Source organism: Teleopsis dalmanni, chromosome 1 (genome assembly GCF_002237135.1).
Source record: "Teleopsis dalmanni isolate 2A chromosome 1, ASM223713v2, whole genome shotgun sequence".
In the NCBI taxonomy this organism is placed as follows: Eukaryota; Metazoa; Arthropoda; class Insecta; order Diptera; family Diopsidae; genus Teleopsis; species Teleopsis dalmanni.
The window spans coordinates 105,068,051-105,095,079 of NC_051846.1; the positions used below are offsets into that span (position 1 = coordinate 105,068,051).

Below are 27,029 nucleotides of genomic sequence, written 5' to 3' on the forward strand. Positions count from 1 at the left end.
CTTTGTAACAAGAATGTATCTATCCATTCCTTTCTGAATTTTATTGCCGTTGTCTTATTTGGTAGCATTTTGAATGTTGTATTTATGTTGATAGACTCATGTTAGTAATTATTTGTTGCACAATTTGGCAGTTTTTGATTGCAAACATTTTTCTGCAACATTTTCTGTTACATGTTTTTCATTGCCGTTTCGATATGCAACATTTGTTGATGAAGAATTTGGCAGTGAAGATCCATATTAAACACTCCACGAAAAAATTTTTGGCTACATATACGCTGTGAGAAGATCACAGCGCATATGCGATCTTTGCGTGTAGAAGAAGACGACAAGTTAATGAATTTATTTGTTTGTATACTTACACTCATTTTTTGCTTTTTTTACTTTGGCGCAATCCGTTCATTGTTTTATTTTGTATCAATATTAAAATTTGAAATAATTTAAAATTCACTTTCAAGCTTAAACAAAAAGGAAAGGAATTTTAAGCGTCTATGTATGAGGGTGTTATTTTGCGAATTTTAAATTTAAAGTCCCGCACTTTCTGTATTTAAATAGTTGAAAGCTGAACAAAAAAAAACGCGTCCAAACATTTAAACGTTAGCAGACTATCCGGAATACTTAAGGACATAGAAACACTTCAAAAGTTGATGAGCAATATAAGTGAACTAACAATAGTAGAAAGTGATTTTTTTACAGAAAGTACGAAATACATCTCAAAACTGCAAAAAGAACTTATAATAATGAAATTGACAGCCACAAAAGCTACGACATATAAATAGTACTATTTAAATCCAATTTGTGTAAATAATAAAATTTCGAATACTGTACCTAAAAATTTAAATTATAAAAAAAAAACTAAAAATGAAAAATGGTTGTCATTTATTGCGAATATTTTAATTATATGAATATTAATAAATCCAAATTAGATTTATTTGTTAAAATTGAAAAAATTTTTCGAAATATTTTTAAAAAAAAAATATAATAAAAAATAGTTCAATTTTTGCAGATATTAAAAATAAACGTAACGAACACACTTCAAGAGCATATAAATCTCATTCTGGAGTATTTTCAGAAATGGAAAATAAAAATCAATAATGAAAAAACTAAGGCTCTGTTTATAACGCGTAAGTGGAGACAGAATCTGTCGAGAGTGAGAGTGGGTGATATGGTGATAAACTGAGAGGATAGCGTTAAATATCTCAGCATCACGTTGGACAAACGATTCACATGGCTTAAACATGTTCAACTGAAAAGAATTAGCTGTGCGAAAATACTTCATTACCTCCAACCGCTATTTAGAAATGAAAACCTCAATGCTAAGAACAGGGAACTGATATATAACCAAATAATTCGTCCGTCACTTCTATATGGTTGTGTAGCGTTTAGCAAAGCTTCAAACACTACTATTCACCAGCTAGAAATTGCACAAAGTCAGGCTCTGAGAAGACCTTTCAAAGTTCCATGGTACATTAGGACGAATGATATCCTCAGGGACCTCAAGATTGATCCCATCAAAAAATACATAAAGGATAGAGCCCTGAAATTATTTGCGAAATCTGACAGACTTACTAAAACCACGTTATCAAATCTCAGAATGGTTACAAGCTCCTCGGGGAGGTATGCAGATCTGAGGTCAATTATTGCTTAGTCTGATGAAGTGATAAACAATAATCTAGTCAAGGTGCAGAAAAGGGGTTTTGAAGAAATCTCGAGTTAAAAAAAGAGTATAAGTGCTTAAGTGCACTAGCTCAAAACAGCTTCAACATAATAATTAAAAATAACATTTAAAAAAAAACAATCACAGAGGTATACATGAAATTTTTAAATATTGTTATTATTTTAATGTACAAAAACCAATTAAAATAATTGTGAAATATGTAACTTAAATACGATCATGATCCTATAAAATATAACTCAAATTAAAAAGCAAACATAATGAAATTGTAACAAAGATATTTGGTAAGCACAGAAAAACATAATGAACTTACTTAATATACTAAAAACAAACTAAGTAAAACCACTCATTCAGTCCAGTAGGTACGCGCATATATTTTACGAACAATAAAACTTAAATTTAGTTAATTTTACGTCTGATTTTCTTAACCAAAGATGTGGCGTAAAATTTTTTTGCGCAAAGGTTTACATCTGGTGTAAACAATTTCCTTAGACAAAGAAAGTGCCTTGGACAATTGTCCAAAATTATCATTAACTGATGAATAAGAAAATTGTAGATTTGGTGCTCAAGAATCGCCGAGTGACAATTAAAGATTTCGTCGATACTGTTAACATTTTATTAAGATTGCTCCAGACCATCAGACCCACATTTACCTATAGTACCACATCAACAAGATGGATCTAACTGATAAAAAGACATCGTGTCTGCCAAGAAGAGGATGAGACTTGGTCACATTCTCTATTATTTCCTGAAGCGTAAGTAGGATAACTAGGATACCAACTTTTTGGTAAAAATCAACTTTAATCATCAACATAGATTTTTTAAAATTAGTACAATCATTCCATCCCCTTTCTAACATTTCTAAACCTCTATTATAGAATGATTCATCTGTGATTGCGGTGATTTCTTTATCGGAGCCAAATCTCTTTTACTAGATAATTTATTTGAAGTCAGCGAACAGGAAGTAATCCCTGAAGACAAATGTGGCAAATACAGTGCGTATGGAAGAAATTAAAATATACGAGGGCGGTTTGATAAGTCAGCGACTTTTTGAATAAAAAAATTTCTACATAATCACATTTTAGCTCGATACATTTAGTCCAACGTTTTTCTAATTTTCTTATTCCCTCCAAATAATAGGTTTTCTTAAAGCTCTCAAAATACGTGTTTGTTTCGGTAATGACTTCCTCATTCGACTCAAATCTCTTACCGCCCACCCATTTCTTTAGGTTTGGGAGCAGAAAATAGTCGCAGGGGTCTTAATCTGGAGAATATGCTGGATGGGGTAGCAGTTCGCATCCAAATTCGTGGATTTTGGCCATCGTGCTTAATCAGCACACGAAATTCACTTTGTTCCATTTTTGTAAATATTCACGAGGTTGTCTGCTTTGAACGGCTATCAAACACCAACTGAACGACGTAGCTTGCTCAAAATTAGAAAGTTGCCCACTGGTAGACAACAGCTGACGGCAGCACTGTTGCATTTGTAGTAACTGCTCGGGAAATTCAAAAAGTCACTGACTTATCAAACCGCCCTCGTAGTTCATGTAATTCAGCGACAGATAGCAAACGACTTGTGAAACGACGCTTTGTCTTGATGGAAATTAACTTCCTTCTCCAAACGCATCAGACTATATAGCGACCGCTATTGATGATGTGGCATTTTTAAAGTAGTTGAACAAAATTCAACGCGTATCCTAAAACATGGACGTTATAATTTTGTCAGATTCTTTTGCATACTTGACTGCTTTGGGCAAGATTCGCTGGCTGCTGCCTATATACGCGATTCAACTTTGGAAGAAAGTGTTGATTTCGTCTACTGGTATATATTGACGAAAAAAGTTCTTTTCATTTCGCTTCAAAAAGCTTTCAGAATCGTCAAGTTCTTGTTCAACTGTTAAAAAACGCATCTAAAAGCAATGATAAATGATGGAACGAAATTGCTTTAAATCAATTGTTCTAAAAATATTATTTTTGACAACGAAAATGAAATAAGCAAAATGCATACGCAACAACCATACCGCACACAATACAAATGTGTGTGCACGCAGCTGTGTACAAGCGTGTAGAGTCGTAAGCACTTTTGTTGTTGCATTTTGCTTATTTTATTTTCGTAGTCAAAAATAAGCAATTGAAAATAGTCACAGCAATTCAAACCCTGGAGTAATGGTTGAGGTGTTAAAAATTGACAGGTATCATTTGAAAGCTGCAACAATTTTAAATTTATTGTGGATTTTTCATTCGTGATGCTAACAGTTTATTATCCAATAGATTTATCCGCCGATGTGTTATACAAAAACATTTTTTGTACAAGTTTCACACATCAAATCATTTATATTTTGCAAATTAAAAAAAAAATAAACATTTTTCTATATATTTATGAATTAATGAAAATTATATATAATCATCAATAAACCAATGTGAAATTAAACAAATTTTTTAATAAACACATAAACGCGTTTATTATTGTATTACAGAAAAAATTGATTTCTGCAATAATGCATTGGTGAAATTTATTTTATCATACCTGATCAATCTCATCAAAGAGATAAAATGGAGCTGGATCACATTTTTGAATAGCAAATATTAAAGCCAAAGCAACAAGTGATTTCTGACCACCTGACAATTGATTCATTTCTCTCATTTCCGCATCAATTCCAGTGAAAGATACACGAATACCAATACCGATAAATGCTTCTGAGTTAGCAACTTCTTTACCAATATCATCGCTTTCATTATCTTTTGTTTTTAAAATTAAATATCCTGCTCCTTGAGGTACAAGTTTTTTAAATACTTTTGTAAAGTTGTGAGCAACTTGTTTAAAAGTAAATTGAATGGCTTCAACCTTTTGCATTTCAAGAGTTTGCATTAGTTCTCTAATTTTTTCGTCTCCGACATCTAACTCCTCCTTTCTTTTATAAAGCTTTTCTTTTTGCTCTGAGAAGCTTAAAAATTGATCAAGTGCTTTTTTGTTTACATGATTATATTTTTTTAGATGTTGATTAGCCTTTTCGAGTTCTTTAAATAAATTTTTCAAAGACATTTTATTGTAATGTGGATCTAGTGCCGGTAATGCCCCTAAGCTTGCAATTTTTACAGTGCATTCGTCAATTTTTTGATTTAATAAATTCTCCTTCACAGCCCATTTTTCTGCTTTTTTACTATCTTCACAAATTTTTTCTTCAAAATCTTTTTCTTTTCGAACCCATGATTCTAATTCTTCTTGTAAGGACTTTTGAAGTTTTACTGCATCAGTCACCCTAAAAGAAAAAATAATTGTTTATGTATAAGAAAAGTCAGAATAAATATTTTAAAATACAGAATAATCGGAAATTTACATACTATTTCAAAACACTAATTTTTTATATTGAAATTTGAAGCAGAAAAAGTCTACGGACACTTCTTAATATTTACATTTACCATTAATTTAATTCCCTTGCAATCACAAACGTGTCATTAAATGATATTTTATTGTTAGTTGACCTAAAACTCTAAGAATTAATCATTTAAAAATATTATTTATATAAACAGTAAATTCTTACAATAGAAAATAAAAGAAGTGAAATTAGTGTTAATGAGCGACAAAAAACTGTTAAATTTTAAAAAGATGACGTCAGCCAACGAAAAATTGCTGAAGAAATTCTGTCAGGAGGCAAAAGACGTAGCATAATCAACCATGTGAAAGTAAATCTAAGAGTAACAGCCTCCAAACCAGCTGGACATACTGCCGAAAAACATAAAAAAAATATATCCTGATACTGTGCGGAAAATTTTGAAGAAAAGCAAGTTATATACCCAGGTTGCAAGAAAGAAACCATACATTTCCAGATAAAATGAAATAAAATGATTTAGCTTTGCAAGAAAGCATGTAAATAAAGCTATGAAATTATGAAAATGAGTTATTATCTCTGACGAGAGATAATTTTGCATATTTGGAATCAAAGTAGAAAACTTGTATGGAGAAAATCAGGTGGGAGATAGGGGAATGCCTCCCAGATATGGGTAGTAGGAGGAAAATCAAATATCTCCCACGGACGAAATAGGCCGGAGAAGCAAACTCCGTCATCAAACATGGACAGCGTAGAATCTCAAGCCGGCGGACGAATCAACAGTATGGTCAACGGCGCCAAGTTTCTAATAGTGTTTCTATTTTAGCGTCTGTTCATAATGTAGAGTGCGGCTGAAAGCGGTCGTCGGACTTGTAGCAAGCGGATCGCTATATAAACGTGTAAAACGCCGGAATCTCGCTGGGCCATGGCCCCATCATCCACCGCTTATGTGAATCTGTGCGTCAAATCAACAAAACTTCTACAGCATGAATTCAAACGAAAACGGAACAACTTCTCCAAGTGGTAATCGACATTCGAGTAATCCCCCTGCACTCGCTGCAGCAGGCACACCGGATTTGGAGGTGTCAAACCCATGCTTTAACAACATCGATAGTTTCGAGATAAACGAAACCAACAACAAAGCAAATTTGAATCGTATTGATAGAAGATGCTTAATGAGATGAAAATTATAACATCTGTTGCAAAATGGAATGTACGCACTTTAAATGAGGCTGGTAAACTCGAACAACTTAGAAACGAGATGGCTCGCTATAAAATCGACATTTTGGCGATACAAGAATGCAGGTGGAATGGTAATGGCTCGATCAAACACAAAGATAATTTGTTTATTTATTCAGGCGAACCAGAAAGATCTGCTCATGTTAATGGAGTAGGATTTCTTATATCATCAAAGATTGCTCATGGGATATTAGAATGGCATCCAGTCTGCTCAAGGATAATAGTCCTCAAACTCAAAACGCGTGCGCGTAACATGACTATTGTCAACTGTAATGCTCCCACAGAACTTCAAGTCGATGAATGCAAAAACGATTTCTATGATTAACTTGAAAGGTGTACAAATATGTATTCTTCAAACGGAAATATTCTTTTAGTGCTAGGAGTTTTTAACTCACAGATTGTGAGAAAACACCCATTTAGAAAAATACATGGAGTGTCACGGTCTGGGTACCCGAAACGACAATGGAAACAGACTTATCGAAATGTGCTGCGAGGCTAATCTGGTAATTGGTGGCTCCCTTTTCCCACACAAAACATCGCACAAAGCAACTTAGGTTTCTCCAGGCGGGAGATCAAAGAATCAAATAGACCACTTCCTAATTAATGCTCGATGGAGGGGTGATGAGATAGGCAGTGATCACAACATGCTGGTTGGCAAAGTGCGTATAAAAATTTCAACACGAAAGAGAGCTGTACAAGTGGCAAATAAAAGAATAGATGTTGGGAGGCTGAAAAACAACGATAGTAGGACTATGTACACAAAAGCTCTTACAAATAAAATCCAGTCTACTGTTTTCGAGAACGATATTAACGCACACATTGAAAGCGTTTCTCGCATATATAAGGATGTTGTTTTTGATATACTTAGGCGTAAAAATAAAACCAAAAAGGTCTGGATGTCGGATAGAACTTGGCTACTGATAGAAGAAAGAATTAAAACAAAAAAAAAGCGATGCTTAACGTTGAAAATATTGAAAGCGCTACACTTCTGCAACTTTGAAGCATGTATAAACAACTTTGCACATCAGTAAAAAAGTCGGTAAGACATGATAAAAGAGAATGGACAGAAAATCAAGCACAAATTGCGGAGTCTGCAGCTAACCTGGGTAATATGAAAGATCTTGCGTTACCTTCAAAATGTCATTTCAGACCAACCAACAAGATCTGAAGTTATCGCCGCCATAAAACTACTTAAAACCAACAAAGCACCAGACAATGACAACGTCAATCCCGAACTATATGGCTTCCTATTCTGCAGAAAATCTGGGAAAACGAAGCGGTACCACTTTCTTGGAATGAAGGCGTGCTCGTTAAGATTCAGAAAAATGGATCCGATTGTAACAACTACCGAGGTATCAATTTTCTTTGTGCGAATCAATATGGTTTTAGACGAAATCGATCTTGTGTCGATCTAATCAATACTGTCCGAATCGTGTTTGAACAATGCAATGAATTTAGGTCTTCCGTGTATGCAGCATTTATAGCCTTTGATAGTTTGAACAGACGGTTTATATGGGGTGATTTACGTCAAAAGGGCATGCCACTAAAAATACTTAACATCATCAAGTCCATGTACATTGAATTTAAATGCAGAGTTTTGCACGACGAATTGCTGTCTGACGCATTTGACGTGAGTACAGGAGTTCGGAGAGGCTGCCTCCTTTCACCGGTGCTTTTCATTCTAGCTCTGGATGAAACTTTAAGAAACTCGCTTGATGGACGCCATAGTATACAGTGGACACTTTTTCACCATCTAGAAGATCTCGAATATGCGGACGATGTGTTTCTGCTGAGTCACAGAAGCAGTGATCTGCAACGCAATGTAGACTGCCTAAATTGTAACGCCCGGGCAGCAGGCTTGGAAATAAACACGTTAAAACGGTTGTTATGTCCAGTGGATACTGCGCTAACACAGATCCTTTGATAGCTGTTGAGAACATAAATATAAATGTTGTACAATCCTGCACATACTTGAGCAGCGTGATCACTAACGTAAGCGAAGCAGAAGATGTTGCGACTCGTATAAATAAAGCTAATTCTGTATTTGGACAACTACAAAACATTTGGAGGTCAAATCAACTAAGCGTCAGAACAAAACTTCGAATATTCAAATCAAATGTCGTGTCCGTACTTTTGTATGGGTGCGAAATATGGTGGCCAGAACGCATCTCCAATGCAGAATTGTGGAAAAGAGCAAATATGCAAAGCGTCGAGAGCGAAATCAAAAAACGAAAATGGCAATGGATCGGACATACACTACGCAAGTCGAATTCCTGTATCGCTAAGCAAGCCCTAAAATGGAACCCGCAGGGTAGTCGCCGGCCTTCAAAAACATGGCGAAGGACAATTAATGTCGAATTAACATCAGCGCGCTACTTATGGAACGACATCTGCACGGTTGCACCAAATAGAATACGGTTCAGTGGAATTGTTGAGACCCTAAGCTCCACTGGGAATCAATGGAACAAAGAAGAAGAAGAAGATGGAGAAAATCATGTACAGCCTATGATAAACAAAACTTAATTTCAACAATTAAACATGATGGTGTTGGTATAATGGTTTGGGGGTCTTAAACTTAAATTAATACAAGATACAATGAAAAACATTGATATCTAAATATGTTAAAAACAAATTTGGAAGAAAATGACAGAATGTTAGGGCTTAAGGCAACCTTTTTGTTTCAGCAGGACTCCAAGCATGCAGCAGCGATTTGTACAGTACAGCAGCGTATTTGGCTGCTGTACTATGCTCTCAGACAACTTCAAACATTATCAAAATTACCAGACCTTAGTGCTATAAAACATCTGTAGGTTTATTTGGAAAATAAGATTCGTCAGCACACGATTTCCAGCAAGGGTATGTTCAGATACATCATCAAGGAAGAATGGCTAAAAATAAAGGCACACGATACTGCAAAGCTGGTTGAGTCCATGCAAAGACACCTAAAAGACGTTATTAAACGCAGAGGTTTCCCCACAGGCTATTAAATTTAAGATTTCTGTGAATTTTAATTGTTTTAATTTAAATATTAAGAAGTGTCCGAAGACTTTTTCTGCTTCAAAAATTGTTGGTTTTGCATATAATTGTATATAATTTTATTTTAAAGAATAACTGTTAGTTTTTTTGAGTAAAAATTAAAAAAGTTATGCGAAGTATAAGAAAAATTTTGTGGGTGTCCGTACACTTTTTTGCTATGTGTATGTCATTTCACAGTGTACAAAGTTTTATTTATATCCACATTAAAATTTAAGATATATTTTACAACAAACAGGAACAGTCACCGCTCTTTAAATAATACAATAATATAAAATTTTTTCATTTTAATATTCTTAATATACGATAGTCAGTTTTTTTATTTTCAAATAATAAATTTTTTTTAGAATTATTATTATCAAATATAATATATTTATATCATAGAAGCGGCAGTATAATATGTACCACATATAGCAGTCAAAAAAAGTATTCTTCATTAATTAAATTTTTGTGAAATGTTATAACAACAAAACGAAACAAAAAACTTGAAAAAAAAAATAATACGGTTTTCAAGGTTTGTATTCTGTTTATTTGTTTTAATTGTTTTTACTCCAAGAATTTAAAAATAAAAGATCAAAATAGCAATCCTATTGCGGAACACCAAAAATAAAGCAAAAAAAGTATTCGTCATTTATACAACAGGCTGCAATTTTGATAAGCAAAAACGGCGAAAATCCATTTTTTTTTATGAAGAAAGCTGCGTTTGGTTCCTTATTATAAAGTGTTTTGTGCAGTGAAGTTTTAATATTTCCAAAATGGATCATAAGAGAAGAGAACTTTCTGATGAAGCACTTGTAAATAAACATTATATAAATGGATCAAGTAAAAAAAAGAATAATGAAATAGTAAATAGACCAAGAACTATCATTCATTATATTATAAAAAATGGAAAGAAACGAAAACGGTCGAAAACAATCATAGATCCGGTCGGTTTAAAGTATTTTCCAAAGCGGATGAACGATAGTTAGTACGACAAGTTCAAAAAAATTCCAAAGGAAATGCCACAATTTTTTTGTAATAATGTAATGTTAGGAATATTTGGAAAAAGAGGTCACACCTCAAGCTATTCGAAATTTGCTTAAATTAATGGTTATAGAGGAAGAACTTCACGAAAGAGACCATATGTAAACAAAAGCAATAAAATCTAAAGACTACAAAGGCTTATAGCTTATGTAAAAGAGCCAAAATTGTTTTGGTTCAATGTAATTTTTGCTGATGAGAGTAAATTTAATATTTTTAGATGCGATGGCAATTGTATATAGAAAGTAAAATACGGAGCTGGAAGAACGCAATACAGTTACTACAGTTAAACATGGTAGTGGCAGTGTTATGATTTCGGAATGTATGGCGGCATCTGGAGTGTGAAATATTGAAGTAATAAATGGAATAATGGATCAAAAGTTATATATCCATATATTAAAAAAGAACTTGAGGCAAAATACAGAAAAACTGGGCATTGAGAATGATTTTCAGTTCTATCAGGATATTGATACAAAGCATTCTGCGTTAAACACTAAGCTTTGGTTATTACATAACTGCCGAAAAGTGATAAAAACACCTCCGCAGAGTTCAGACTTAAGCCCCATAAAACATCTTTGAGGTCATTTGGAGTCCAAATAAAAAAAAACACAGCTTTTCAAACAAGCAAGAGATGGTACAGATTCTAATGGACGAATAAGCTAATATAGATCCAACTATGACAGCAAAATTACTCCAATCTATGCCAAAGCGTTTAATAAAGGTAATAAAACGTAAAGGACGTATAACAAAATATTAACATAATTCTTATTTTAATAATTATAATACTGACCTTGCACAAACGAATTTTTATTTCTCATAATGTTCTGCATTAAAATATTGCACATGTCAAGTGCATGGCTTATCTGCAGTTTCATATGACGAGCAAAGTGTGCTCGTGTGATATACAACTGTTGTTGTTTTTGATAAATGTTGATATCTTAACCCATCGTTCAAGGCTAAGATATCAAATCAATAACATTATGAGAACAAAAATTCGCTTTGAAAACAAAACCAAAATAATGAAATAAATCTAATCAAAATAAATGATTTATGATATATAAATACAAAAATAGGATAAATCTAATTAAATTAAAATACAAGATTTGTAGTATCTTATGTTGATCATTATTATGACCATTCTGCCCCCAAGTGACGCCAGTCAATCTTAGTCTACTACTTCGGATGCTGCATGTTGAGTTTTGCTCGTTTTTTAGGCATTTCTTCATCACATTTATCAGGTTGCATCATGGGTGTTGACCACTCTTCCGACAATAGTGGTGCTAGCCGATGTATTGGACGCTTCCAAATCCCGTTTTTCGTTTTGATATCTACAACTCTGATTCTTCCATCGTTGCCAGAGTAGCATTTGATGATTCTGCCCAGAAGCCATTGATGCGGAGGAGCGTTATCTTCTTGAATGATCACCAACATTTCTTTCTTGACGTCAGGTGATTGGTTCTTGCATTTAGTGCGACACTGTAGCTCATTAAGATACTCCTTTGACCATCTTGACCAGAACTCATTTTTTAGATGATTTACCAGCTTCCATCTGGTTAAAAGCGATTGTTTGGTTGTAGTTTTTGAGCTACTTGGAAGGGCTGTTAGCGGTTCTCCTATTAAGAAGTGTCCTGGTGTGAAAGCAGCCGGGTCATTTGGATCTGATGACAACGGTGTTATTGGTCTGGAGTTTAGCATACTTTCAATTTGAGTTACCACTGTTTCCAATTCATCGTAAGTGAGTGATACGTTGCCAACAGTCCGTACTAAAAGGTATTTAGCTAATTTGACAGCAGCTTCCCATAATCCTCCAAAATATGGTGCTCTCGGAGGTATAAAATGAAAAATAATTCCTTGAGCTGAACAGGATCTTATGTCGTTTTGAGCATTTGTGCTGTGAATGCTTTCAGCTAGCTCGTTCATTTGATTTTTAGCGCCCACAAAATTAGTTGCGTTGACCTCTTCTTGAAGTAAACCGGTTTAGAGCGCCTAAGAATGCATCTGTGGTGCGATCGCTAACAACTTCCAAATGCACTGCCTTCGTGGAGAAGCAGCAAAACACTGTGACGTACGCTTTGCCTCTGATTTTGTGGTGTATCTATATGGGACCACAGAAGTCCACACCTGCGTTGAAAAAAGGCCTTTGAGCTTGGACTCTGTCAGCTGGTAGATTGCCCATGATTTGTTTGAACATGCGTGGGTGTGCTCGAGTGCATTGTACACAATGTTGTACAATGGATCGAGCCATAACCTTGCCTTTTATTGGTCAAAATTGCTACCTGCACTGAGCTAATAATGTTTGCGGTCTGCAGTGAAGTCCCTTCTTATGTAAACGTTTCATGATGAGCTTAGCTATTGGATCGTTATATGGCAGCAGCATGGGATGTTTGGCATCGTAAGTGAGATGTAACGACGTCAGTCGGCCTACAACCCTGATGATACCACTATCATGTATGAATGGCGTTACTAGGCGTTGCTCCTAGTAACGCCGCACATAACTCAAGTCGTGGTATTGTCTGCGTTTTTAGTGGGGTGACACGTGATTTTAAACAAAGTAAATGAACTGTGATATTCTGATCTGTCATTTCGGCTCTGATGTAAGAACTGTTGTGTCCTGAAATGGTAGTTTCACGACAAATCGCCCTTCATGATTGTGGTAAGTATTTTGAGCGAAAGGTTCCTCACATTTCCTTTCTGCATCAGTAAATCTATCATTTATTTGAATTTACTAAGTATATTATCTAATGCTTCGTCATCAGCTTCGCTGCACATGCCACAGGTAAGAGATTGTTGATCACCGTTGCTGATTTTACCACTGCATATCCATCCGAAAACCGTGTTCTGGAGTGTAGGTAGACCCTCACCTATTTTGATTTGACCAATCGATAAAAAGATGTGATAGTATTCTGCTCTAATCAAAAGGTCAATTTGATTTGGATTCGCGAAGTCTGGATCAGCCAAATTTATAATCTGAGGAATTGACCAACCAGAAGTGTCCAGACACTGTGTTGGTTGGGCTGAGATAATTCGAAGCATCACGAATGCTTTGATATTTACATTGAAATCATTAATTCGAGACTGAATTATTGTTGTCACACTGTATTTTGTGTCCCTTTTGCTTCTACCAATTCCTTCTATCCATAACGGTGATGAGTGATGACCTTTGATATTGATGGAACAGTCATTATCTCGACCTTTTCTTCTTGATCGAGTTGTTGAATAGCCATTTCAAATTGCCGACTGTCCAGCTTGTAAAGATTCAGAATCTCCTGATAATATTCCTTTTTTATGTAGTCATATTCGACTTGAACACGATCAAGATCCTGAATTTTGTTGTCAACTTCATCGAACGATTCCCATGCTGAGTTTAAACGCCTCAGTCGATCTTCATAGTAGGCTTTGGTCTTCCTTGCCTTGCCATCCTTCTTGAACTTCTTTACGCTGTCCTGGATTTCAGTACCCGTCTCCACCTGTTGATTGGTAAGCACCTCCATGGCCATCAGAATTTGATTGTTGATTGAATTTGATTGATGATAGTGTCAATACGTGATGGGTCACGTCTTCTAATTTGATTGAATGTTGAAGTTGGACGTGATGGATCATGTCGGGGTTACCAAAAATGTTCAATAACTCGTTTGTTAATGAAACTGACTCGACACTTGAATCGATTCAGTGTTGCATAGGATCTGGTTCAAGTGCCGGATTCCTAAGCAACACTGAATCGTTTCAAGTGTCGAGTCAGTTTCAATAACAAACGAGTTATTGAACAGTTACCAAAACTGCAGTCTGTTGCATAAATGGCGAATACTTTTTTTGCTTTATTTTTGGTGTTCCGTAATGTCCTTTTTTTATCCTTTATTTTTAAATTCTTGGAGTAAAAATAATTAAAACAAACAGATTATATTATAAACGTTGAAAATTGCACTACTTTTTTTTATTAATTTTTTTGTTTTGTTTTGTTGTTATTACAACATTTCACAAAAGCTTAGTTAATGAAGAATACTTTTTTCGAACGCTGTATGTACCAGAATTAAAAATTATATTAAAAAAAACATAAAATTTGGCATTAATTCGCCGTAATGTAGGTTAGGTTAGGTTACTGGGGCCGTCCGAAGACTCACTTAGACCATGAGGTCCATTGTGATACCCTAAGAATTTGACACCTGTCCATATAACCACTTGGTATTGGCTACAAAGCCATTGACACGAGCTATGGAAATAGAATCTAGCTCTCTTAATGAATAGAAAAAGTGCGACCCTAAGTAGGATAGTCTATGTCTTGCGAAGGCAGGACACTGTAGCAGAAGGTGTGTTGGTGATTCCTCTTTATCATCCTCCATGCAATGCCTACAATGTAAGGAGGTCCTGATGTTGAGCCTCACGTCCTCCCAACGGGCAGTGTCCCGTAATAATTCCCACTATCCTGGATAAATTTGATCGGGATAGGTTGATTAATTCCCCCGATCTTTTCTTACTTATTTTTGGCCAAAATTCCTTGGTTTTTATGCAGTTGGTTACTGTTGACCATCTTCTTTCAAACATTTGGTATGTCCATAATTTTATTCGGTGCCGACAAGAAGCAACTGGTATACCCACACTTTCTTTTTCCAGAAGAATTTGTGCTGTCGTACCATGTCTTGCTAATTCATCTGTTATACAGTTGCCTTGGATGTCCCTATGCCCAGGGACCCAAATAATTCGTATCCGAAAATATTCAGCCATCACCATAAGTGATGGAAGACAATTTAGTACTAACCTCGAGTTAAAGGTCGATGAGTTTAAGGATTTTATAGCTGCCTGGCTGTCAGTAAATATGTTTATAAATTTAACGGAGGAGACATTGTGTTCCAGCCAATCTGAAACTTCCAATATAGCAGATACTTCAGCTTGAAAAACGCTGCAGTGATCCGGTAGCCTGAAACTCATACTGAGATCTAGTTCAGGGCAGTATACTCCTCCTCCTACTTGTCCATCTAACTTTGAGCCGTCTGTAAAGAAGTTAAGGCGATTATCACTCTTTACAGAGTAGTTTTCCCATGTCTCCCTAGAAGGAATAAATAATTCAAGATTTCTGTCCACAATTGTAATTGTAGTACAGTAGTCTGTTATATCCGGAATGAAATCAATTTCTCTGAGGATGGAATCTTGCATCCATCCATCATTGCTTCCAATTCCTAGTTCTCTTATCCGTAAAGCTGTCCCAGCTACCTCGCCTTTCGCCGCGATGTCGATAGGTAAGATATTGAAGATAACATTCAGGGCAAGTGACGGCGTTGATTTTAACGCTCCGCTTAATGTCATCAGTGCAGTCCTTTGAACCTTTTCCAATTTCTTGCATAGTGTTGACCTATTCAGAGTATTTCTCCAAAATAACACTCCATACAAGAGAATTGGTTTTACCACCACATTATATATCCATAAAATGGACTTCGGTGAGAGTCCCCATCTTTTGCCTATAGCGCCTCTACAACAGTAAAAGGCAACCATAGCTTTTTGGGTACGTGCAACAACATTTGGTCCCCAATTCAGTTTTCTGTCAATTATAAGACCTAAATATTTGGCTTTATCATTCAGAGTCAGAGTTTGACCTCCTAGGATAGGTAGTGTGAATTCAGGAATTTTATATTTCCTTGAAAAGAGCACTAGTTCTGTTTTGGTTGGATTTATTGATAATCCGCTACAATGGGCCCATTTGGATACTTTATTTAGATTACCCTGCATTACCTCACTAATTGTACTCAGAAATTTTCCCCTTGCAATCAAGGAAAGATCATCCGCGTACGCGACCACCTGACAACCTGCGCTATCTAGATCAACAAGAAGATCATCAACTGCAGTTAGCCATAAGAGGGGGAAAGTACTCCTCCTTGTGGAGTCCCCTATTAACCTTCTTAGTTACTAGCGTTCCCCCCCACTGCGCTACGATTGTCCTATCAACCAGCAGTTGGGTAATGACTTCGATTACTCTATTGTCAATTCCTACTTTTCTTAATGAGTTGACGATTACTTGAGGAAGGATGTTATTGAAAGCCCCTTCCACATCAAGAAAAGCGCAAAGGGCGTATTCTTTATGCTGTATTGAGTTTTCAATCATCCCAGTTAGAGATGATAATGCGGTCTCTACAGACCTTCCTTTACAGTACGCATGTTGTGATTTTGAAAGCCTTTCATCTGGTATCTCTTTCCTAATGAAATGCTCCAAAAGCCTTTCTAAAGTTTTTAAGAGGAAAGAGGATAGACTAATCGGTCTAAAATCTTTAGGCGTAATATGGGAGCTTTTGCCAGCCTTAGGAATAAAAATGACCTTTGTCAATTTCCATTTCTCTGGTATATGCCCTAAGGAAAGACAACCTTTAAAGATTGGTGTGAGCCAGTTGTAAGAGATGTCCCTTGCTTCATGAAGTTGGGCTGGTATGATTCCATCCAGGCCCGGTGATTTGTATGGTAGAAAGCTATCTATAGCCCATTTAATTTTCCTTCTGGTGACAATATTATTCACCACAGATGAGTCACATGTAGACCCCTGGTTTATTCCAAAGTTATTTGGTATGTCACTATCTGGGAAATGTATATTCAGTAACAATGCCGCCGATTCTTCGCTGCTATGTGTCCACCCATTGACCTCGTCTTTTAAGTAGACTAGATTAGAGGGTTTCTTCGAGAGAATGCGCCTAAAAATTGCTGTTCCTTGACAACCATCCACGCTTTCACAGAAGGCTTTCCAGGAGCGTGTTTTGGCTCTTTTTATTTCATTTTTATATATTTTTAGACTGACTTTGTAGATGTCCCAGTCAGTGTTAATATTACTTTTCTTGGCCTTGTTAAACAAGTTTCTGCTTGATTTCCTAAGATCTCTTATTTCCTCGGACCACCACAATGGCTTTTTCTTTCCCCTCTGTGATTTCAGCGGGCAAGAACGGTCCAAGCTTTTGTGAAGGTTTCCACAACGTTATCTAGCGATTGAGGAGTCTCTACTTCTTCAATAGGATATAGAGGAAGTAGATTTAGTAAATTGGTTCGATATCTACTCCAGTTGGTATTACGGTAATTCCGACAAGGTTTCTCAACTGGACATTGTAGATTTATATAGAATTGAATATAACGATGGTCAGAGAATGAGTGTTCATCAAGAACTCTCCAATCCTTAATCTCAAGATCTGTGTTTTCAATAGTTAACGTAATATCTAAAACTTCCGTAATGTACAATATGTAATATTTGAAAAAAATTTTATATTGAAGTAATACAAATTAAATGTATAACAGAAGAATTTTATATGAAAATTTGGCTATTTTTAAAAATCCCTATTATGCGGAAGTGTGGCAATTCAGAATTATATAATTTTAATTCTATTTTATTAATGACAAAAATTTTTCCAATATACTATTTTTACATATATTTCTTATCCGAGAAAGAGATACATGTCAATAATCATTCACGGAAAATTTCACGCTTCCTTCTATCTTTACACAGTTTAGCAAGATCATTAAACGTAACTCAATTCTTATATTTTATCTTATTATCGGTTTTACTGTAACATAAGTAGCGATGGTAACAATTTTATTACTGTATGTTTTCAGTTCATAACTATAGAAATTTCTTATGTTTTAAACAAACATAAGACAGTCAGATAATGGGAAAACTACCCCTTGAAAAATTTACTAAAACTCATTTACTTATATGTTAAAAGTGGCATTTAAAACCTTGAATTGAAACCATCAGCATCATTAAATAAAAAAAAAAAGTTTTCTGAACGCGAAAAAAGTTTTTTATCTGTACATTTTGTAACTTACTATATCAGATAAAATATTTGTCACCTTGAATCATTTGATATATAATACTTCATGCCTACAAAAACACAGTATATCAAAATTACACCGGTTTTTTATAGCCGGATGAATCATTGGTTACCATACCGAAAATTTTTTAGCAATTATCGATAACGCTTGGAATGTTTCGCCTTTTTATATCATTTTTGAGTACCGATGAGTACAACAATGAAGCAAGTCAGTAACGCAACAACAAAATACCTTGTAAAATCGGTTGCAGCAACTTTTATAGTATGCAATTTGTTATTCTTTAATGGTTTTCTTAATTTAATGAATAAATGGAATGGATAGATGCCAAATACTTGTATGAACGGACCAAAGATTTTGTTGAATGATTGATCATTGATCGTATCATTGACAATAAAAACCCATTCCCAACGCATCAGTTTAGATTTCGAAGAAACCACTTAACTATTGGAAGCAAACCAAGTATGTCCTGCAGCCATTTGAGATGTTTCGCAAGCCTTTAACAAAGTGTGGCACACTATTTTGTTAAATTTCAAATTAAAATTAAAGTTACCGAAGCAGTACTGTGAAATTCTACCACCGTATCTTGAAGACAGATACTTTCGGGTAAAAGGCTTATTCTAGACTTATAAATATCAGTGCTGTTGTGCCACAAAGGTAGCAGATATTTCTGTACCTGCCATATACGTCTGACTTGCCGACTTTAAATCAATTTATTGCTGCCTCATTTGTTGATGATAGTGCTCATTTAGCAGTTCACGAAACAATAAAAAAGAGAACGGCTTAATTACAATCCGCTGTAAGTTCTATGGTAGCATAGGCAGCAGTGGCTTATATAACTTAACAACACCAAATCAATGCATGTAGTTTTAAGATTAAAAAATATGTCTTATATTTCAGTATATATAAATTCCACGAAAATACAACATGCTAATGAAACAAAATACTTTGGTATGACACTGAATACAAAGCTGCTACAAAAAAAGAGATGAACTTCACTTAAAATTAAACAAGATAAGTTATCTTATTGGCCGTAAATCCAAACTGTTAACCTACAATAAATTATAACTATACAAACAAGTCTTAAAACCAATATGGATGGATGTATAGTATACAACTGTGGGGATGTGCCAAAATTCATCTATTCCAAATTGCAAAGCGTAGAAATGCACCATTCTATGTTCGAAATTTTGACTTTCACCATAACAAGGTACAACTATACGCCAAAGCGCAAAAAGAACGATTAACATATCATGTCAATACTAAAGCTTCCGCTCTTGAAAGTGCTGCTTAATGTCGACGGCTAAAACGTACAACAGTACATAATTATTTAAATAATTATGTAGGCATTTAAAGTATTAGCTGTACCGGTATGAAATGAGCGTTTTTGGTGAAAATAAAACACTAATTATTAATAGGAAAGTAAAAAACATTTTATTCAAAGTATTGACAATTGCTTTCTACACATTTTCACCACCTTTCTGGCAATTTGTGGATACCACGCCAAAAAAAATTGTTCGTCTTTTGAAGCAAACCAACCAGACACCCATTTTCCACACTTTTGGATCTTTCCCATAGCTTTTAAACGGTCAGAAACTGTTTGTTGTGCAACATTTAACATTTCTGCCATTTGCTTTTGACCCAAAGTGTCATCTCCATCCAATATCGTTTGCAATTCGGCGTCTTCAAACTTTTTTGGCGGTCTTCCACGTTCTTCATTTCTCACATCAAAATTATTATTTCTGAACCGTTGAAAACATCTTTTGCATGTTGCTTCTGATAGAGCAATTACCATATGCCTCGACAAGCATTCGATGCGACTCTGCACCACTTTTCTTCAAATGAAAACAAAAAATTAATGCTTTCCGCAAATGTTGTCTGTTCAATGACTTGATGTATACTAAATATATTTCACACATGTCATAGCAAACAAACAAAAAGAAATAAAGGCTCGTTCACAACAAATGTTCCCTGTCGGAACATTTGTATCTTTACGCTCACTTCATACCGGTACACCTGGTATATGTTGCTTTTATTGTTTCTTAAATTATATAATATTATCTTGTCCTAACTTATCTTATCTACAAACTTCTTATCAAACTATCTTATCTTCTTATCTATCTAACACTTCGTTCAATAATGTGTGTGACTAACTAATTAAAACACATTTTTTTGCCAAAATTCGTTTTTATTCATCAACATAGTCCCCTTTTAGGGAGATACAATCATTCCAACGCTTTAGCAATCTTTCGACACCACCTTTGTAAACCGATTTTTCTTTGCCTTCAAAACAGGCGTTAGTTTCTACGATTACTTCATCATTTGAGCCAAATCTCTTACCACGGAGCATCATTTTGAGGTCTGCGAAGAGCCAATAGTCGCTAGGGGCCTAGAGATCTGGAGAATACGGTGGGTGCGGCAGCAATTCGTAGCTCAATTCGTTCAATTTTGCCATCGTTTTCATCGACTTGTGACACGGTGCATTGTCTTGGTGGAACAAAACTGTTTTCTTCGTCATATGAGGCCGTTTCTTTGCGATTTCGTCTTTCAAACGCTTCAATAACGCTATATAATAGTCGCTGTTGATGGTCTTCCCCTTCTGGAGATAGTCGATGAATATTATTCCATGCGCATCCTAAAATACAGACGCCATAATCTTGCCAGCCAACTGCTGCGTCTTTGGTCGCTTTGGGCGGCTTTCACCGGCTGCTTGCCACTCAGCAGACTGCCGATTTGTCTCTGGAGTGAAATGGTGGATCTATGTTTCATCCATCATAATGTACCGACGCAAAAACTCCGACTTATTGCGCGTAAACATGTCCAAACAGCTCTTTGAATCATCGATTCGTTGTTGTTTTTACTCCGGTGTGAGCAAACGCGGCACCCATTAGGAAAACACCTTTTTCATACCCAAATGTTCGTGTATTATGGTGTGTACACTACATGCTGATATCTGTAGAATGTCAGCAATCTCCCTCACTTTCACTTTACGGTCGGACCTAATGATTTTCAGTGTTTTTTCAACGTTTTCCGGAATAACAGCGTCATTTGGCCGTCCAGTAGATGGAATAACATCGGTGTCTGTAGGACAACGTTTGAATTCGGCATACCAATAACAAATGCTTTTTGATGCAGCAGAGTCCGAATAATGTTTTTCAAGCCATTCCTGGCATTGAACAGTATTTTTTTTCATTAAAAAACAATGATAAATCAGCACACGGAATTGTTTGAATTCATTTTTTTTTTTTGAAAACTCAAAAGTAGCGTCACTTAAAGCACTGTAACTTGTAAATAAATGGTCGGATTAAGATATGATTTTGATAGTAAGCCTAAAAAGGTTGCTACTTTCGAAAAAAAATATTTATTTAGTATTAATGCCGCCATCTATGTGTCAGTCACACACATTATTGAACGAAGTGTTATACTCAAACCAATCTGGATATATGGCATTGAACTCTGGCAAACTGCTGCATCTTCAAATATTAAGATTATCCAACGTTTTAAATCAAAAACACTTAGATTAATCTTTGATCTCAATATTCCCGTAGTTAAGGATGTTATAAAAAGCCAAGCCAGTAAACACAAAAAACGTATATTACATCATCCCAACCACTTTATGAGCAGAATGATAACAGAAGAAAGAAGGTTCACACGCCTCCGCAAACAAACGCCACTGGAACTTTAATGTGTCCGACTTCAACAGACGCATGTGCTACTGAGCACAGTCCATTCAAGCTCACAAAAATTTTAAGTATTTGGTCACTTTTAAATATTGTTTATTGTCTATTTCGAATTGACAGATCGCAATATAAGAAAATAAATTAAAAAAAAAAAATAATTATATTAACTTAAATAAAATTGATTGTTAGTACATAAACGTTTTGCTGCAGTTGTAATTATCAAACGTCTCAGTATTCTTATGCAGATATATTCAAGGCAATCCATCAAAATCAAATCCAGGGGGAAGCCAATCAAACCAGTAACTATCTGAAGGAAATTGTAAACAATTTCTTAAATAATATGAAAGAACTTATGACCACAATGCAAAACATGATGCAAGCTTTAATTAGAAAACAGTCTTTCATCTCCACCTATTCATCAAGACAATGAACTCTCTCAATAAATGTTATTGGAATGCTAACGGTTTACACCATCACAAAAATGAACTGCAAATACTTCTCGATAGACAAGTGATTAACATAATGCTCATATCTGAAACCCACTAAATAAAACTATTTTGAAATTAAAGGATTCGAGAGTAATAACACCCAACATCTAGAAGGTAAAGTCTGCTAAGGATTACTTAAAAAAAATTTAATAAAATATTATGAGATGGAAAAATACTGTAAAAATCACATTTATCTCTGATAACGCTGCAAAAATAATTATTTTTGCAATATACTCCTCGTCATAATATATCCGAACATCAGTTTTGTGGAGTCTTTTCACGGGTAGGCAAAATATTTTTAGTAACGGGGACCTGTAGTGCTAAGCATACTTTCGAAGAGTACAGACTTATTTATCAGAAAGGTAGAAATCTAAAGAAAAGCAAACAAAGAAAATAATTTAATTGTACGTCTACAAGGCAGCCAACAGATCTTACTAAAATACCATACCTAATTGACTTTGGAGAGACCTATAAATAGGTCGGAAGTAAAAATACAACCAATTCTTGATTAATCCTCTGTTCCCAAACCTTCATTAATTACGCATTCTTCTATGTTAAATTTAGATATTCCACTAAAAAAGACAGGAACGTTCTATTTTAAACATTTGTTTGTTTTTTCAACGTTGAGAACAACTTTGTCAGCACATTTTTATTCAAAATTTATCACTTCTGCAATGCGCTAGATAATTTGCCTTGTCCATTTTGACTTTCCTGTTTAAAGTTATTTATACTATTTTAAATAATTTAATGTTACAATGTTTAAAACGATAAAGAAGAATTTTTAACTTTTATATGTTTTAAAAAATTAAAATTTAACTCATTAAAACATGTAAATTACTGCGTAAATTAAAAAAAGGAAAATATTTAAACAAAATATTTATATTGATAATTGTGTGTATAATAAACTGTTGACAGTTATCCACTGGGATTATAACTGTTATAGGATTTTTGCACCGAATCCACATGCAAAATTTAAATGTAAATAAAATTAAAAAAGAATTATGTATTTTTTGAAGGACATACTTTTTGTTATATTTAATACTAAAAATTATTTTTACCTTTTTTCCATGTCTTCTATGTCCTGGTTAACTTTTTTTATTCTTTTATCTGCTACCGTAAGCTCATTTTTGCAATTATTGAGTTTTCGTTTTCTATCTTCCACCGAGATTTCTTGCAATGCTTGAATCAATTCATCTCTTCTTCGGAAAAGATTATTTATAAGTAAATTATCTAACTTATTTTTGATAACTTCTAGTTGCATTCTTTGTGTAAATGCATCTTTATTTTCTTGGTTTAATCTCCTGATATCATCATTTAATTGATCGATTTCATTTTGATCTTGTACCGACAGAGTTGACATTAGTTCCTGGTTAAGTTCAGCTTCTAATCCTGCTTTTGTACCATTCATTGCCTCCAAACTCGACTTACATTGTGCTGCTGATCTCTCTTTTGGAGCACGATACTTTTCTATTCGCAATAATTCTTCCTTCATCAAGCGAATTTCTCCTTGAACTTTTTCTAAAATATCTTTAGATTTTCCTTGTTTCGTTTCCGTTTTTTGCATTTCGGATACAATTGAATTGATATTACTTTCAATTTGTTTCAAATCATTGCGTATTTTACCTAATTCCTTTTCAAAATCACGTATTTGCTGGGAATATTCTGTTCTTTTCTTCTGCATTTCAAGACGAGATCTAGATGTATTGAAATACCCACCAGTTAAAGAGCCTTTCGATGAGACTTGGTCACCGTCAAGTGTAACACAATCAAGTCCAGTACTCTTAGCTAATTCTGTAGCTCGCTCCAAATTTCTACATATCAATGTCTTTCCAAAAATATATCTTAAAGCCTTATCATGTTGCTCATCATATTTTAATTTTAATATCATCGGAATCGAATCTGGATCATCTGGATAATCATGTACTTTAACTTGTAAACGATTTAAAGGCATAAATGTTACTTCGCCTGGTAATTTCAATTTATTCATTTCTTTCAATATCTGTGTTCCGACTCTATCTGATTCAACTATATGGTGAAACAGTCTGTTACCTGCTGTCACCTCAACAGCAGTGTAAATAGTTTTATCACAACTAAAATTTTCAATAACAGGTCCATAATAAGCTTTTGCAATATCTGCAAAGGTATTTCCTCGTTCAAAAAAATTATCTAAAACCTTACGTACAGAGTCACGACCATTCAAAATAGGTTTTCCTGCCATACTTCTCAACGCTTGGTCAGTTTTAGAAAGTTCTTCTTTATGACTTTGTAATTGTTGTGTCATTTGAGTTTCTTTTCTCCATAATTCATTCCTATTTGCTTGGTATTGATCTTTTGTTTTTTTGAGGTCGTAGTATTTTTTATTTTGTTCATCAATTTGAAGACGTAATTGATCTAACTCAGATGAATGATCTTCAATTTTTCGACCTAATTCTTGTTCTGCATTTGCATCCTTTTTTAAGTCTTCTATCAGCTTTGTATAATGATTGATTTTATCTTTTATTTGTTTACTTAATGACTTCAATTCACTATATATCCATTTATCACGTTCTTCTCGCGATGAAAACTGGGATCCACGACCTTGTTTTGCATAAAGTTCTTTTCTTTTTTGCTCTTTTAAAGATAATTCCCTTGAACATTCTTCTTCCTTTCGTTTCATAAATTCATATTTTGGTTTGACTTCATCTAATTCTTTCTCTTTTTCAGCAATTGTTATTTTTAATTTTTTCAATTCTTGATCTGCACGTTCTTTTGACTTATTATCCCCTTGCACTTCATCATTTAAGTCCACAATAGTTAAGTCAAGTTTTGTTTTCTCGCGTAGTAATTGCTGTTGTTCAGTTATAAGGATGGAACGCTCCTCCTTTATTGAAGCAACATTTTTCTTTGCATCTTTTAAGCTTTTTTGAATATCTTTTATTTTTTCCTGAGATTTTTGAATTTCTTTATTATAATTTTTTTTTTTATCCATGGAGTTTTTTTTTTGTTGCTGCAACTCATCTAATGTTTTTCTGGTTTCTCTTAGTTCAGTTTCATGTATTATATACTCCAAACACCGGCGAGCCTTATCCCATTTTTGATATTCTTTTAGTTCTTCTTTTTCTTCTTCAAGAGTCTGTAAACGATCTTCTATTGTTTTTAAATATTCTGAAATTTTTTCCAATTTACCTTCAGTTTCGCGCAATATATTCAGCGATTCTTCTTTTCTTTCATCATATACACGAGTTCCAGCCACTTCTCTTAACAATTTTAACCTGTACAAATCTGCAGCAGTAGCCATTTGATTAATTTTGCCCTGCTTAACAATATAGTATGGATTAGAATTAGAAAATCCTGCGGACTCTAACAAATTAACTACTTCAGTACGTGGAACTACTTTCTTGTTTAAAAAATATTGATCTTTTTTTGCGCCAATTACTCTTCGAAGATATATTTCATCCTTATCAATCTATAATTAAAAAAGTAAAAATTTTATAAAACATTCAATTATGTGATTTTATGATTTATATGAAATTATTGTTTGTTTACAATAAATAGTTCACATATATAATATGATAAGGGTGTAGTAAATAAATTTGTAAAGTAGTGAGTAAAAAATTAGACACATCAACAATTATACATATTCTTGATTATCTCGACGAAATTGCATGAATTAACAGTTTCCAGTTAGTAACGGACTTTGAACGTTTATAAAAATCGTATGAATATACCATAAAAAGTGTGATCATATATTAATTAATTGATCATCTATTATATCATTAATGATTTTATATAAAGCAGTACCAGGATCACGCAAATTATTTAATTTGCAATCAGTAACACTAGTTTAAGCCAATAATTTCCAAAGACGAGACTTATATGTCCTATAGGGAAATTCATGGGGCCCCGCATATGGCCCCATAATTTTATTTCTGAAGTTACCTCAGTAGTGCGTGATATATCAAATTAAAGGTGAAACTTGTACAAACAAGCAACAAACGTTAATGTAACTTATTTAGTTTTGCTGCTATAGATGAAAATGTATAGATTAAAAATGTTTTTTTTACGTTTTTTTCAACTTTTTCGATTTTCAATGTGATAGGACTCCCGCAAAAATATTTAAAAAAATTTCTTTTTTTGATTGATGTTAAAGACTGTTTTAGTACAAATATTTCGAGTGGCTTAACATAAAAATCGAAAAAAAATTTCAGAAGTTATTCGCCTTTTTCCAAATTTGCCCAAAATAGTGGTTTTTATTCACAAGTCAGAAAAATCATTTTTTCGAATTTATTTTGCAAAATTTAGAGTGCAAATCAAAACTGTATTGTGTAAAATTGTACAAATTTTATTTAAAAATTAATATTATTAAATATTAATATATTGCATTTTATATAAAAGTTTGACGTTCTACTGCTCCTACCGTTTGATGATGGTATGGTGGGCCCATAAGTGAGAATAAAATTGTCGAAGATTGCTTTGGCAACAACTTTAGCATGTTTACTGGGTATTGGCACTGCTGATAAATTTTTAGTTAAATCACACAAAATTGTGACCGCATATTCATTACCATTTTCAGATTTTGAGTAAGGACCTATAGTGTCTATTTCAACTGTCGAAAAAGCTGTCGTTGGGGTTTTTGTTATTATCAATGGCTTTAGCGTTAAAGCAATTATTGTGTTTTTAAATATTTTATTGCCCATTTTTTTAAAAGGGCTTTTTCACAATTTCATTTAGGTGCGCGCGCAAAATAATATCACTGCGTATTTTTGATATTTTTCAAGTGCAAAACGTGCAAAATAAT

At 34.2% G+C, this 27,029-nt stretch overlaps 1 protein-coding gene across 1 annotated transcript in view; it reads right to left on the reverse strand.

Annotated features, from left to right (window-relative positions):
• The window catches only part of LOC119669325 (structural maintenance of chromosomes protein 3), a 42,067-nt gene extending 16,374 nt beyond the window's left edge, over positions 1 to 25,693 (reverse strand). The window contains exons 1-2 of the mRNA XM_038079169.1: positions 23,311 to 25,693; positions 4,200 to 4,932 (exon numbers count right to left, since the gene is read on the reverse strand). Of these exons, the coding sequence (XP_037935097.1) occupies positions 4,200 to 4,932; positions 23,311 to 25,529 (2,952 nt within the window). The 5' untranslated portion in view covers positions 25,530 to 25,693. The remainder of the gene's footprint in view (positions 1 to 4,199; positions 4,933 to 23,310) is intronic.
• Positions 25,694 to 27,029: the final 1,336 nt, after the last annotated feature.